The sequence below is a fragment of the Canis lupus genome, chromosome 2, assembly GCF_011100685.1.
Source record: "Canis lupus familiaris isolate Mischka breed German Shepherd chromosome 2, alternate assembly UU_Cfam_GSD_1.0, whole genome shotgun sequence".
Classification (NCBI taxonomy): Eukaryota; Metazoa; Chordata; class Mammalia; order Carnivora; family Canidae; genus Canis; species Canis lupus.
Window position 1 is genome coordinate 2180188 of NC_049223.1, and position 14228 is coordinate 2194415.

Sequence of the window (14228 nt, forward strand, 5' to 3'; positions counted from 1 at the left end):
ATTCAGAATTGCATTTCTTTTCCAGTAATTCTGTAGTTAACTTTCTAATGTTGAGTACTCTTTGAACAAAAGTAAAAATTAAAATGAAATTCTTTCTTCCCCTTTGAATTTGGAACACTGTAACATAGGCTGCTGTAGCTGATTTGTGTTTTTTCTAATATATCTGTGTGTTTGTTTTTCTATTTCTAAATTGTGTGGGCATTGGGGAATTCATTGAGGAAAAATATAGCCTTAGATAAAGATAAAATCTAACTTAGTAGTCTTTATTTTTTGTATCTTTCAGTTTCTTTCTTTCTTTTTTTTTTTTTTTAACTTATTTATTTATAATAGTCACACAGAGAGGGGTGGGGGTGCAGAGACATAGGCAGAGGGAGAAGCAGGCTCCATGCACTGGGAGCCCGACGTGGGATTCGATCCCGAGTATCCAGGATCGCGCCCTGGGCCAAAGGCAGGCGCCAAACCGCTGCGCCACCCAGGGATCCCCTCTTTTTTTTTTTTTTTTTAACGACAAATACCCACCATTTGCTTCAACGTGGATGGAACTGGAGGGTTTTTTGTTTTTTTTTAATTTTTATTTATTTACGATAGGCACACACAGAGAGAGAGAGAGAGAGAGAGAGAGAGAGGCAGAGACACAGGCAGAGGGAGAAGCAGGCTTCATACACCGGGAGCCCAATGTGGGATTCGATCCCAGGTCTCTAGGATCGCGCCCTGAGCCAAAGGCAGGCGCTAAACCGCTGTGCCACCCAGGGATCCCTGTATCTTTCAGTTTTTGAGAGATATTTTAAAATCTCCCAGCTCATTTTTGGATTTATTGACTTTTTTCCTTACAATTGTTGCTTTTTGTTTCATACCTCTTTTGTTAGTAAATACCAGGATTGTCATCTTCATGGTTGTTTTTGTTGTTATGTAGTATCTTTATCCATCTTTTTTTATTCTGGCACATATTAATATTGTTATACCAGTTTTCTTTGTACTTTGGGGGATTTTGTTGTGTATGTGTGTATATTTAACTTTTTTAGTGTAAAATACAAGATACAGAAAACTAAACAACACAGTGGGACAACACAGTTGGACAACCTAACAAATTATTATAAGGTGAATATTCTTGTTACACCATGCCAGCCACTCCTGAAACCTTTGCATGTGCCCCATCCCTTCTCTTTCTCCAAAAGTTTATCACTATCCTGACTTTTAAGGTAATTCTTTTCTTCTATTTCTTAGAGCATTACTACCAACTTGTATATTCTTAGACTCTATAATAGAGTTTAGTTTTGTCCATCCAAAAGAAGTTTACATGTCTTTTAAGTCTTTCAATTGACAGGTTGCTCTTCTGCTCTTTTTTTTTTTCTCTTGTAATTTGTTGATGAACCCTGGCCATTTGATCTTTTAGACTTTCCCATTGTTTGGATTTTGCTGATTGCAGGAGGCACATTTAAAATGTTCCTTTGTCCTGTGTATTCCTGTAAATTGGCAGACCAGAGGCTCACTCGGACTTATTGGTTCCCTCTAGCAAAACTATAGATATTCTTCCATAGTGCCTGTGTTTTTTTTTTTTTTTTCCACTTTTTTGGAGGTAAGCAGACACTGATGTTGAATACTGACATCTTTTGTTTATTGAGGTTTGTAAAACTGTCACTTTAATTCTGTCATTTTGTTTTCATTTTTACCTGGAATAATCTTATCTACTATTTGGTTACCCTGTGGTGTAAAGGTCATATATAGGAAGAATAAAAAAAACTGCTTGTTGCTTTCCTTTACTCGTCAGGATAATGAGTTTTTCTCAGAAAGTAACAAATTAACTTTTTTTTTTTTTGTTATGTTGTGATGAACTTATAGACCTAAATACATTTGATTCATTTCTATTCGTTGTCTTGTTTTTTTTTTTTTTTTTTTTAAATTTTTTTTTATTTATTTATGATAGTCACAGAGAGAGAAAGAGAGGCAGAGACACAGGCAGAGGGAGAAGCAGGCTCCATGCACCAGGAGCCCGATGTGGGATTCGATCCCGGGTCTCCAGGATCACGCCCTGAGCCAAAGGCAGGCGCCAAACCGCTGCGCCACCCAGGGATCCCTCGTTGTCTTGTTTTATTAAAAAGTTTAAATTGCCTCTTTGGTTAGTTGGCATGATGGTCTTTTTGATGTGACCCTAGTCATCCTTGCAGTCTTCCTTGCTATCTAGTATGTCAGGATGTTCCAGACTTATCTTGCACATTTTCTTCCCTGGACCTTGTAATTAGCTACTCAATGAAAAACTTAGTTTTAAATACACAAGTGACACAAAAACGCATTCTTGAAAAACCGTGAATGGACCGGATCCTTTCTTTAGTCTTCCTCTACCCAGAAGTAATCCCTGTTATTATTTGGTTAACTGTCTTTACAAACCTTTTCCAATGAATTTTTGTTTATATATAGAAATAAGTACAATACAGAGATGTTTTTTAAATGTGATTTTTTTTCCTAACTTGAAAAATTAGGAATTGACAATCATAAATGATATTTATACTTACTTTTTAAAAAAGATTTTATTTATTCATGAGAGATACAAAGAGAGGCAGAGACATAGAGGGAGAGGCAGGCTTTCTGTGGGGGAGCCCGATGTGGGACTCCATCCCAGGACCCCAGGATCACGACCTGAGCCGAACGCAGACGCTCAACCACTGAGCAACCCAGGCGTCCCTATACTTACTAACTTTTTAATTCAATGATATATCTTGATAATTTTTCTGTTAGTATACAGTACATTCTTTTCATTTATTTTTTAAAGATTTTATTTATTTGAAAGAGACAGAGAGAACACGAGCAGGGGGAGTGGCAGAGGAAGAAGCAGACTCCCCACTGAGCAGGGAGCCTGACTGAGGGTCAATACCAGGACCCAGGTTCACAACCAAAGGCAGATGCTTAACCAACTGAGCCACCCAGGCTGCCTCCGTAGTACATTCTTTTTAAACTGGTACCTAGTATTTGGTATGGTTCCACCTTATTTTATTAAAATCTTCTCATGATATATATTATATTGTTTCTAGTTTTTCCACTAATACAACTCTTGCTTTTTATGTGCACAAAATGGAGATATTTGTTTGGAGTCATAGAATATATGCATTTAGAATTTTGCCAGTGTGTCCTCTGAAGTGCTTGTTTCTTCCACAAGCAATCTGAGAATGCCTGTTTCTCTACCACTCAGCAAGATTGCTTTTATGAAATCTTGCCAGTCTGAAGGTAAAATATTTCCTTGATTTCCCAGTACCTTTCTGGGGTGGGAACAGGGAAGAATAGGAGGTGTTCTCAGGTGAGGGCTGCAGCAGATCATCTGGTTGCAGAGGTTTCCCTTCTCTTGGGTTCCACTGCCTTTCACACACTGTTGGCTGCTCCAGCAGGGACGTAGACAGAGCTGCTGCTCCATGCCTCATTCCACAGCCTGGCTTGTGCTCCTGATGACCTAGCTGGTTTTATCATCTTTTGTGTGTCATTCAGCTTTCAGGGTCTGCCACTTCTTTGGCTGTCTTCCTCCACTCTCTTTGCACCCTCTTTGTGGCATTCTCTTGTACATTTATTTTGGTATGCAGTTTTATTTTCCTACATTATTCAGTCTTCTTTCCATCTTTTTTCAATTTCTGTAAGTCCAAGGGCTACTGTTAACAATGAGGTGTATTAGAAAGTATCTTTCCTGTCATTTCTCAGATTTAGAGTAGGAGCAGGAGACTGCACTTCGTTTGCTGGAACCCTAGTCTCATTTTAAATATCAGGGTAAAGGCAGGTTTCACTAACATTGTCATATAGCAGTATCAAAACTTTGCAGAGTTCCAGCCTAACTTTTTGATGATTACCACAAATCTGGTCTGCTATTTCAGTTAAAAGCTCATTTAGTCTTCTTTAAAAAACCTTAATTTGGGGGATCCCTGGGTGGCTCAGTGGTTTAGCACCTGCCTTTGGCCCAGGGCGCAATCCTGGAGTCCCGGGATCGAGTCCCACGTTGGGCTCCCAGCATGGAGCCTGCTTCTCCCTCCTCCTGTGTCTCTGCCTCTCTCTCTCTCTCTGTCTATCATAAATAAATCTTTAAAAAAAAGTAAAAAGCCTTAATTTTAAAATCACAATCAGTGCTTTTTTGGTCTCTTACTTTATTCTCCTTTCCACTATATTAAAAATGGATACATTTTGATCCTGTCAGTACTTAAAATAATAGGTGATGTTTATCGTTACTCATGTACCAGGCACTGTGTTACGTGCTTTCTTGGATTATTCTTCATCTTTACCACATTTTTGTATCCATGAGGTATAGGTACTTTTATTATCCCTACTTTACAGAAGAGGAAATCTGAGTACTAAGAGATGAAGGAATGCTTGCCCAAGGTGACATATTAATGTAGCCAAAACTCAAATCCAGGCAGTCTGACTCCAAAATACTGGTCTTAAGGTCTATGCTAAATATTCCTATTTAGTTGCCATCATCCCAGCTGAGTGGTTTCATAATATTGACAGGTTCATTATGATTACTATAGGAATTTTCCACACAGTCCTATTAGGATCAAATAGTAAGCCGTATTTCTAAAAATTCTTCATGTTCTTTTCTCAAGTTTTATCTCTTGGGACCACTGTTCTTAGATGTGAAACTAGAGTTTATTCAGATGACCAATTTCGTCAGTGCTTTTGTATAACAGCATCATTTCACAGTTTATTTTCATCATGTCTCAGCCTATTAGAAATGCTGTATATTTATGTTTTTGTACAGTTAAAAACATACGTGGTGATCTTAAAGATTGAATAATTATGCCTCAATTTTTGAGTTCTGTTGTTACCTTTTAAGGGAGGACAACTTAGTTATTAAGCAGTAGGAATATCATTGTTTCTTCTAGACAGTATGTTATCTGATTCCAGCATATCTGGGCATTTTGGGATCAGAAACAAATGGCAGGAGTGCTGAGAATATCAGGAGTGGATGTTTTCCTGGTGCTGAGCAAGGAAACTAGGATTTGGTCATGAAAAAAATTTTAGGTAACCAGATTTTCCAAATCTTCAGATGTATCGCATTCTTGACTGATTCTTATTTGGTCTTAGGCAAAAGGAAAAAAGCCCCGATGTGTTTCAAATAGATAACGTTGGTTAAATCATTATTTCACCAGATTTGATTTGGGTTTAGGAAGTAACTATTAGAAGGTGAATAGAGTAAATGAGCTCACTGTGTAACCTTAGAGAAACTCATTGTTTTTATTAGTAATAGCAAAATGTAGACTTTGTATCTGAGATGCTATCACTGACAGAATTACTATACCCATATTAATTCATATACAAAAATCTTTTCCCAGACTATCCAGATAATTAAAGGAAGAATGAAAGAGGACTGGAGGGATGATGTGGAAGCAAGGAGGGACAATATTCGAAAGTCTTTATACCCTAGTATAAAGAACAAGAAACTTTTACGATGGAATGATGATAATATATTTTCTTTGCCATTTTTATAAAATAATTATTTAGAGAAAAAAAAACATTTTAAAATGAGATGAAAGATTTCCTGTAGGAAGGTACACCTTCAACTGTGTAATGCTTTGACTTGAGCTTTAGTCCTGGAGCCAGAAATTCCCAATTAGGACCAGACTGATGGTGGCTTTAGGCAAAGTACTTTTTTGATGTCATTTTCCTCTTTCTATAATTAGAAAGCCTGATACTAACCTACATTTCTTATCATGATTAAAACTTGCATCACACAGTGCTTTGGCTAAATAGGAACTTACCAAATGTCATATGAATAATTGAGATTATTTTAGATTCCTTTGCAACTGTAAAGAAATGTGAAAATACTAAAACAGAGAAATACCTTTGTGTTTGAATGGAAAGCAACTCAGTGGCTTTAGCGGATCTCTTAGAGAACAACAGCTATTAGTCCCTTCAGTGAGTGATAATATATAAAATGTACCTTTGAGGAATGCATATTGTCAAATCACTATCGTCATACTTGTAATGATTCAGACTGAATTCTCAGACCAAATTGTCTAATAAGAGGTTTTTCGGCAAGTGAAATTCAAATATTCTTAACCAGCAGTATTCAGGTCTTAAATTGATGGTCTCATGTCTACTTTAAAATTAAAGGAGTGTCATCTTAGTATCAATGTAATCAAATGTATTAATGTAACAATCAAAGCTTTTATTTATTAAAATGATATCTAATGAGTATATTAACTGTCATAAGTATTCAGCTCTGATATGAAAAAATTATTTTTAAGCATCAAGCAGGCATTGACCTTTATAATGCCTTATAATTTGATTAAACTGATAGAATAAGCAGTCATATTTTTGGCATACTTTGGCATTTTTCCATAGATAATTTGTATTCTCAATATTTTTTTTATTATACCTTGTTTTAGTGATCGTGGTGGAGAAGACCCAAACCAGAAAGTAATCCATGGGGTTATTAACTCCTTTGTTCATGTTGAACAGTATAAGAAAAAATTCCCCTTAAAGGTAAAAATAAAAAGCCTCCTTTAAAAACATAATCAGTCCTTTAATTTCTTAAACTACTTGTTCTAATTTTTAAAATATTATTTTAATTGATTTATATAGTTTTATCAGGAAATCTTTGAGTCTCCCTTTCTGACTGAAACAGGAGAGTATTACAAACAAGAAGCTTCAAATTTATTACAAGAATCAAACTGCTCACAGTATATGGAAAAGGTAAGAAGGAACGTACTATGTTAAATGCATCATCTCTTACATATCAGGCATGATTTTATTTAACATTTGTTTTCTTAGTTAATTTATTTCTTTGGTGAGGTTTTTTTTTTTTTTTTTTTTTTTTGATCATTACTCTGAGCTATAGCTAATGTACACTACCTATTGATAAATTGGGGCATTCTCCATGAGAAAAAAATTCTATCCAATTTTCATCATGGTTGATACTTCTTGATAAATCCTGATTGCTTGATTTTCTTGTCTTTAAAATTAATATTCACATTCTCGGCAAAAGAATAAACTATATTTTAATTTAGTAAATGTTTAAGGAATAGGACAAGCATAGAAGCTAGGTGTGTTTGGGTTTTTATCTTTCCTTCTTTTCAAATGGAAGGAAAAATATAATAATTCTAAATCCTTGGATCAGTTACTCTCTTGGTCTGTTCAGTTTTTGGAAGACTGAGAAAAACCTCCACAAGAAATTTTAATTAATCTATAAACCAACACATATTGATTACTATTTTTAAATTTTTCTTTGTTTGTTTGTTTTTTTTTTTAGTAAAGGAATAGTCATGTAATAAAGTCAGTTACCATATAAGATGTATGAAATTTTTAGCCAGGTTTTTTCATTTGTGGTGTTGAGTTCCAAGCATTTTATTATAGAATGATTTTTGGTAGTTTATTTAGCCAAGAAGACAATGTGTTACAAGTAGAATAGTTATAGAGTGGCCTCCATAAGTCACAGGTCAAGAAATATCAGTACTTACTGATACATTGTTGTATATTCCACAAAGCCCAGGTATAAAAGTCTGAGTTGTTTAATTTTCTTCCTGCTGTTGTTACTAATTAGCTATAGGACCTCCAGTACGCCCTGTAGGACATTTTTCTATATCTATTAAGTGCAGGTTACATACACCAAGTCAGTGGTTCTTAGCTTTAGGCCATTTTTTTGCTTCTTAGACTCCTGTTAAAGGTTCTAGATCCACTATTGAAAAGTGCACTGGGATTATCAGTGATACATATCCTCCTTGTTATATTTGGCTCTCAAAAAGAGGCTCTTTTCAAAAATATTGTATGTTCCACTTATAGAACCATATAATGTCTAGAATATGGACTCCTGACTCTAATTCCTCCTACATTTAGTTAAGCCATAAACATTAAAGTCATAGTACACTGTAATGACTAATAGGCATAGTCCTTTTAAGGGATATTTTTATTTTAAAAGAAAAACTTTTTGATAAAAATGACTTTCTTAGTTGATTAAATATGTGCTGAACATCTTTTAGTCCACATACTTCCTTGTCTACTTTTGGTTTCTTTGGCTTTGCCCTGGACTTTTGGCTCCACAGGGGAGCAATGTAGGAAAGATGCGACCCTCTCTTCAGTCTTTGCCTCATTTTCTAAAAGGTATCTGAGAGGTATTCAGGAGCGATGTGTTATTTCCCCTCTCAGCATCACTTTCCTTCCCAGTATCACCTTCTGATGCCCAGACAAACTTGGCAGTACTCCCCAAAGGCTTAATATACAGTTTTCTGGAACCATTTAAGCTCAGAAACTCCAGTTACAATAGTTTCACATTGCAGAATGCTTTCAAAATCTAAACATTTGTATGTGTCTGTATGTGCTAGGATTTTTATTGCAAATGTAATTTTGTTTTGAGGTAGAAATGAGCTAGATTCTCTAGCTATTATCTTTATTAGCTGGTTCTTGTTAATGTTAATCAGTGTATTGTTTGTAGCCCAGTGTTTCTTATATAGGATAAGCTTTACTAAAGCTCTTGATTGACATTTTTAACTATGGCTGAACATATTTGACTTTCAGAAATTTTAATGAAGTCTTTAATTTGATAATTCTCATGTACATACTGTTTATATTTACATTTTATAAGAAGAGGGACCAACATAAAATAATTAAATTAATGTACTTGATCCAGTTGATGTAAACTATTTTTTAGTTTGATAGTTAAATATTCATAAAGTGACCATCTGTTCTGGTTTTTAATAATTTTTACCACTTTTCCTGTTGCATGTTGGGTTGTTTATATAATAGGATGATTAGAGTCAGTAAATGAAAACAAAATGCAGACCATTTAACTTTAGTTCGTGTTCGTAAGATTTTGGTAAAACGTAGGTGATAGATATTAGCCTAAATAAATATTTGAAATGATTTATAAAATGTCGGTTTAAATTGGTTATGTAATTCTTGTTACCTGGCCATTTTTAATTGAGCCATTAAAATTAGATTACCTAAGTTATTTACTGATATTACAGGTTTTTCCTCATAGTGGGTCATGACTATAAGAATATATTTTTAAAGGTTCTAGGTAGATTAAAAGATGAAGAAATTCGATGTCGAAAATACTTGCATCCAAGTTCATATACTAAAGTGATTCATGAATGTCAGCAACGAATGGTAGCAGACCACTTACAGTTCTTACATGCAGAATGTCATAATATTATCCGACAAGAGAAAAAAAATGGTAAGTGATATGAAATAGTAAATGTGAATAGAAATTAAATTAGAAACCCACTTTCTACATCATCTCCAAGCTTTCTTAGAAATCAAACATTAAGAAAAAAAAGGAATTCAAACATTTTTAGTAGTAGTCTCTCAAATACTCCATATGCCTTTTTACCAATTCTTAATAATCTATTTTAAAAGACTATTTTGGAAAGATATGTTTTCAAAAGGTATTCCAAAGTCAAAAGCTAGGGAAAAGTGTACATTTTTTTATATATCACAAGGGCTAATTTCCTTAATATATTAAGAGTTTCTAATAAATAGAAAAAAAAGCAAAGATGAAAAAGAAATATAAATTGATTTTAAATATACGCAGATGCTCAATCTTATTCAAAATAGAGGAAAATACAAAATAAAGATATGAGATTCTAGTCATGAGCAGTAAAAAAATTGAATTTTTTTTAAAGAAGAAAGTATTGTCATACAACGGGGAATAACAAGGAATAAACATAACGAGATACATGCCAGACCTACACAGGAAAAAAAAAAAAAAAAAAAAAAAAAACATTGTTGAAAGCAACATTGGTTTATAGATCCAGGAGAATCTACTCAAAACTGAAGTGTTTTTGTTTGTTTGTTTTAATTCTGAAGGTTAAACTCTTAGACTAAGAGTCTAAGAAAAGTCAAGACAGTCTTGAAGACCATTATGAGAAGACTTTGCAGGATAGCGTGACTAAAACCACAGTAGTGAGGACAATGAGGCCCTGACGTGAGGGTAGACAAATAGACCAATGGACTAAATTAAAACAGAGCCGAGAAGTAACCCCTACAGAAATCCTTGGCTTAAGCCCATTGTGACATTGTAGAGCAGTGGGTGAAGGATAGTCTTTTTAACACATAGTGCTGAGTCCACTGGATATACATTTGGGAAAAAAGCAAAATTTGATCTCTACCTCAGACACCATATACAGAATCAATCAATACATTGTAGGCTTTTGACCTACATGTAAAACAGTAATACTTCAAGAAGATGTTATAGGAGAATAACCTCACAACCTTGAGGTAGGGACAGATACTTTAGATGAGACACAAAAAACACTAACCACAAAGGAAAGATTGATCAAGTGGACTACATTAAAGTTAAAAACTTTGGATCCTTAAAAGACCATTAAAAGTATCAAAAGATAATCATAGGGTAATATATTTGCAATCACTAAAAACGGTTTATGTCCAAAATATAAAATGGTCAGGAAATTTGAATAGATACTGCAGGGTAGAGTATATCCAAGTGGCCAGGAAACTTATACAAAGGCCCTCGATCTTATTAAAGTAGGGGAATGCAAATTAAAAGCCACACTAAGATATCAGTACTCACATTTTGATATAAAATTTAAAAGACCAAATATACTAAGTGTTGGGAAGTGTATGAAATAGCGAGAACTTGTTATGTACCCTGAGCTCAGAGTATAAATTGATGCAACTACTTTGAAAAACCGACATTGACTCTTAAAGCTGACTGTATGCACATCTTCTTGATCCAACCATTCCTCTCCTGGATGTATAATCCCCCACCCAAACTGCATGCAGATATGTATAAAAAGGAACAAGAATGTTCATAGCAGCCTTAATTGAGTTAGCTCCAAACCAGAAACAATACAAATGTCCAGTAACAGTAGAATAAAGTACAGTATACTCCTACAATGGAATATTATTAGAGGAGTGAAAATGAACATATTACAACTACATACAAAATGTAGATGAGCCTTATAAACCTGTTGAACAAAAGAAACCAAACATGAAGGAATTGTATGATTCCATTTTTATCAATAGTTCAAAACAGACAAAGCTAATCAGTGGGTTGGTAGGTCATGACAGTGATTACCTTTGCAGAAGAGCAAGAGGAGTAGTGATTGGGAAGAGTTATGAAAGGAACTTCTGGGTGTGGAGAATGTCTGTTTCTTACTCTGGGGGGTGATAACATGGGTATGTATGTGTTCACTTACACATAATTCATTGAGATACACATTCTGGGGGGGATTTGTACACCTTGTGTATGTATGTTATATTTCAAGAAAAAATTTAAAAAGCATTGCACTGAGACATGATTTTCAGCTCTCAATGGGAAAAACCAAATGTCTGATGACACGTTGTTGCCAAGAGAACTTCCTGGTATTGGGAGCTATGTTATAAGGATCTGCCTATAAGATGAAGCTTTAACTCAACAGTTCCACTTCCAGGGATTTATACTACAGATATTCTTGCCTATATACAGAAATATTAATTGTAATATTGTAATATCAAGAGATTGGAAACAACCAAATTTTCATCAATTTTTAAGAAATTGTAGTATAGCCATATAATGAGGTGTTATGCAGTTGTAAAATACACCTTATGTAATGATATAAAAAGACGTCTAAGTTAAAATGTTATGTTCTAAAAAAAAAAAAAATGTTATGTTCTTCAATTGCAAATAATACATAAAATATGCTACACTATTTGTATTAAAAGGGGCAGAAGAAAAACAGTATGTGTGTGTTTGAATATGCATGAAATACCTTTGAAATAGTATTGACTACAATATTGCTTTGGAGAGATGGGTGCAGGGAACCTTCTCTGCATTCTCTTGTAATTCTGCATTTTGAACTGTATATTACCAAATACATTAAAATATTTTTTTGAATTCTTTGGAAATTCAATAATCAAATTTCTTTTTTTCTTCAGACATGGCAAATATGTATGTCTTACTTCGTGCTGTGTCCACTGGTTTACCTCATATGATTCAGGAACTGCAAAATCATATCCAAGATGAGGGGCTTAGAGCAACCAGTAATCTTACTCAGGAAAATGTGAGTTACATAAGGAACTGGATATTTTTTCTCTTAATCAGATTATCATGGAGTTTTTCATATGATTTTACTGTTTTAAACAATGACAGAAAAGTCCTACCATTACAAATGAAACATCTTTATTAAAATGTTTTATACTTGCAGTTTGTTGGCCTCATTTTAGAATTTTCCATATTATTAGAAAATCATTGATTGAGATAGGCTGCTTCTTTTTTAAATTTTTTTTTTAATTTTTATTTATTTATGATAGTCACACACACAGAAAGAGAGGCAGAGACACAGGCAGAGGGAGAAGCAGGCTCCATGCACCAGGAGCCCAACGTGGGATTCGATCCCAGATTTCCAGAATCACGCCCTGGGCCAAAGGCAGGCGCTAAACCACTGCGCCACCCAGGGATCCCAAGATAGGCTGCTTCCTAGTCATATTGATATGTTCATTTAGCAGTTGTTTAACTTCTCTCAGAAAAATACATTTGCTATTTCTAAATGTAATTGGCATTAATAGTTGTGATGGTCATAGTGTTAATCAGTGGTAATAATAGGCAACTTACAATTTATTTTCTTTATATATGCTCTGAATTTGGTAGTCCAGGAAGCAAATTTAAATTAAAAGAGTCTTCCCTAGCCCTGGCCCAAGCCTGAGCCCTGGCCTCCCGAGTTGCCCTCTGGCTCTCCAAGCAGCATGAGCTTCACCACCCGCTCCACCTTCTCTTCCAACTACCGGTTCCTGGGCTCCGTGCAGTCGCCCAACCACCGGGTCCGGCCCATCAGCAGCAGCGCAGCCAGCGTCTATGCAGGCGTGTGGGCCTCAGGCTGCCGGATCTCCATATCCCACTCCACCAGCCGGTGACACTATCCCTGTCTGGGGGGCTGGGCCGTGGGGATGGCCGGGGGTTCTGGCGGGCATAGGGGGCATCCAGGGCGAGAAGGAGACCATACAAGACCAGAATGACCACCTGGCCTCCTACCTGGAGAGGGTGAGGAGCCTGAAGGCTGATAATCAGAGACTGGAAATGAAAATCCGGGAACACCTGGAGAAGAAGGGCCCCCAGGTTGGAGACTGGGGGCATTACTTCAAGACCATTGAGGACCTGAAGGCTCAGATCTTTGCAAGTGCTGTGGACAATGCCTGCATCGTTCTGCAGATTGACAATGCCCGGCTTGCTGCTGACGACTTCTGCGTCAACTATGAGACAGAGCTGGCCATGCACCAGTCTGTGGAGAGCGACATCCATGGGCTCCGCAAGGTCATTGATGACACCAATGTCACTTGGCTGCAGCTAGAGACAGAGATTGAGGCTCTCAAGGAGGAGCTACTCTTCATGAAGTAGAACCATGAGGAGGAAGTAAAGGGTCTACAAAACCAAATCGCCACCTCTGGGTTGACGGTGGAGTTGGATGGCCCCAAATCTCAGGACCTCAGCAAGATCACGGCAGATATCCAGGCCCAGTATGACGATCTGGCTCAGAAGAACCGGGAGGAGCTGGACAAGTACTGATCTCAGCAGATCGAGGAAAGCACCACAGTGGTCACCACACAGACCGCTGAGATTGGAGAAGCTGAGATAACCTTCACAGAGCTGAGATGTACTGCCCAGTCCTTGGAGATCAACCTAGACTCCATGAGAAACCTGAAGGCCAGCTTGGAGAACAGCCTGAGGGAGGTCAAGACCCGCTACGCGATGCAGATGGAGCAGCTCAACGGGGTCCTGCTGCACTTGGAGTCAGGGCTGTCCCAGCCCCGGGCAGAGAGGCAGTGCCAGGCCCAGGAGTATGAGGCCCTGCTGAATGTCAAGATCAAGCTGGAGGCTGAGATTGCCACCTACTGTCGCCTGTTGGAAAACGGGGAGGACTTCAGTCTTACTGATGCCCTGGACAGCAGCAACTCCTTGCAGACCATCCAGAAGAGCACCACCCACAAGATCGTGGACAGCAAGGTGGTGTCTGAGACCAACGACACCAAAATTCTGAGGCATTGAGGCAGCGAAACGGGGTACCCTTTGAGGAGCAGGAGGCCAATAAAAGGTTCAGAAGTTAAAAAAAAAATCTTCCCTACATATATGCTTGCTACCCAAAATACCCAGCAGTGATCCTCATATCCATAATACTTGTCTTTCTGAAGAGTTCCCTGGCAATCAAATGACTATATATACAGCAAGGTGTCTTTCCTCTCAAAATGTGTTACTGTCATCAAATCATGTTGGATCACCTTCTCTGTTATTACTAGGGATGGTTTAACGAATAAGATAGACATGACAT

General features: G+C 36.7%; 1 protein-coding gene and 1 pseudogene across 10 annotated transcripts in view; both read left to right on the top strand.

Moving 5' to 3' along the window:
- The window catches only part of CUL2 (cullin 2), a 166236-nt gene that overhangs the window by 129876 nt on the left and 22132 nt on the right, over positions 1-14228 (top strand). For all 10 annotated transcript variants that reach the window (XM_038529677.1, XM_038529670.1, XM_038529668.1 and 7 more), the window contains 4 exons: positions 6360-6456; positions 6556-6666; positions 8980-9142; positions 11845-11969. In XM_038529677.1, the coding sequence (XP_038385605.1) occupies positions 6360-6456; positions 6556-6666; positions 8980-9142; positions 11845-11969 (496 nt within the window). The remainder of the gene's footprint in view (positions 1-6359; positions 6457-6555; positions 6667-8979; positions 9143-11844; positions 11970-14228) is intronic.
- LOC100688855 lies at positions 12375-14166 on the top strand (annotated as a pseudogene).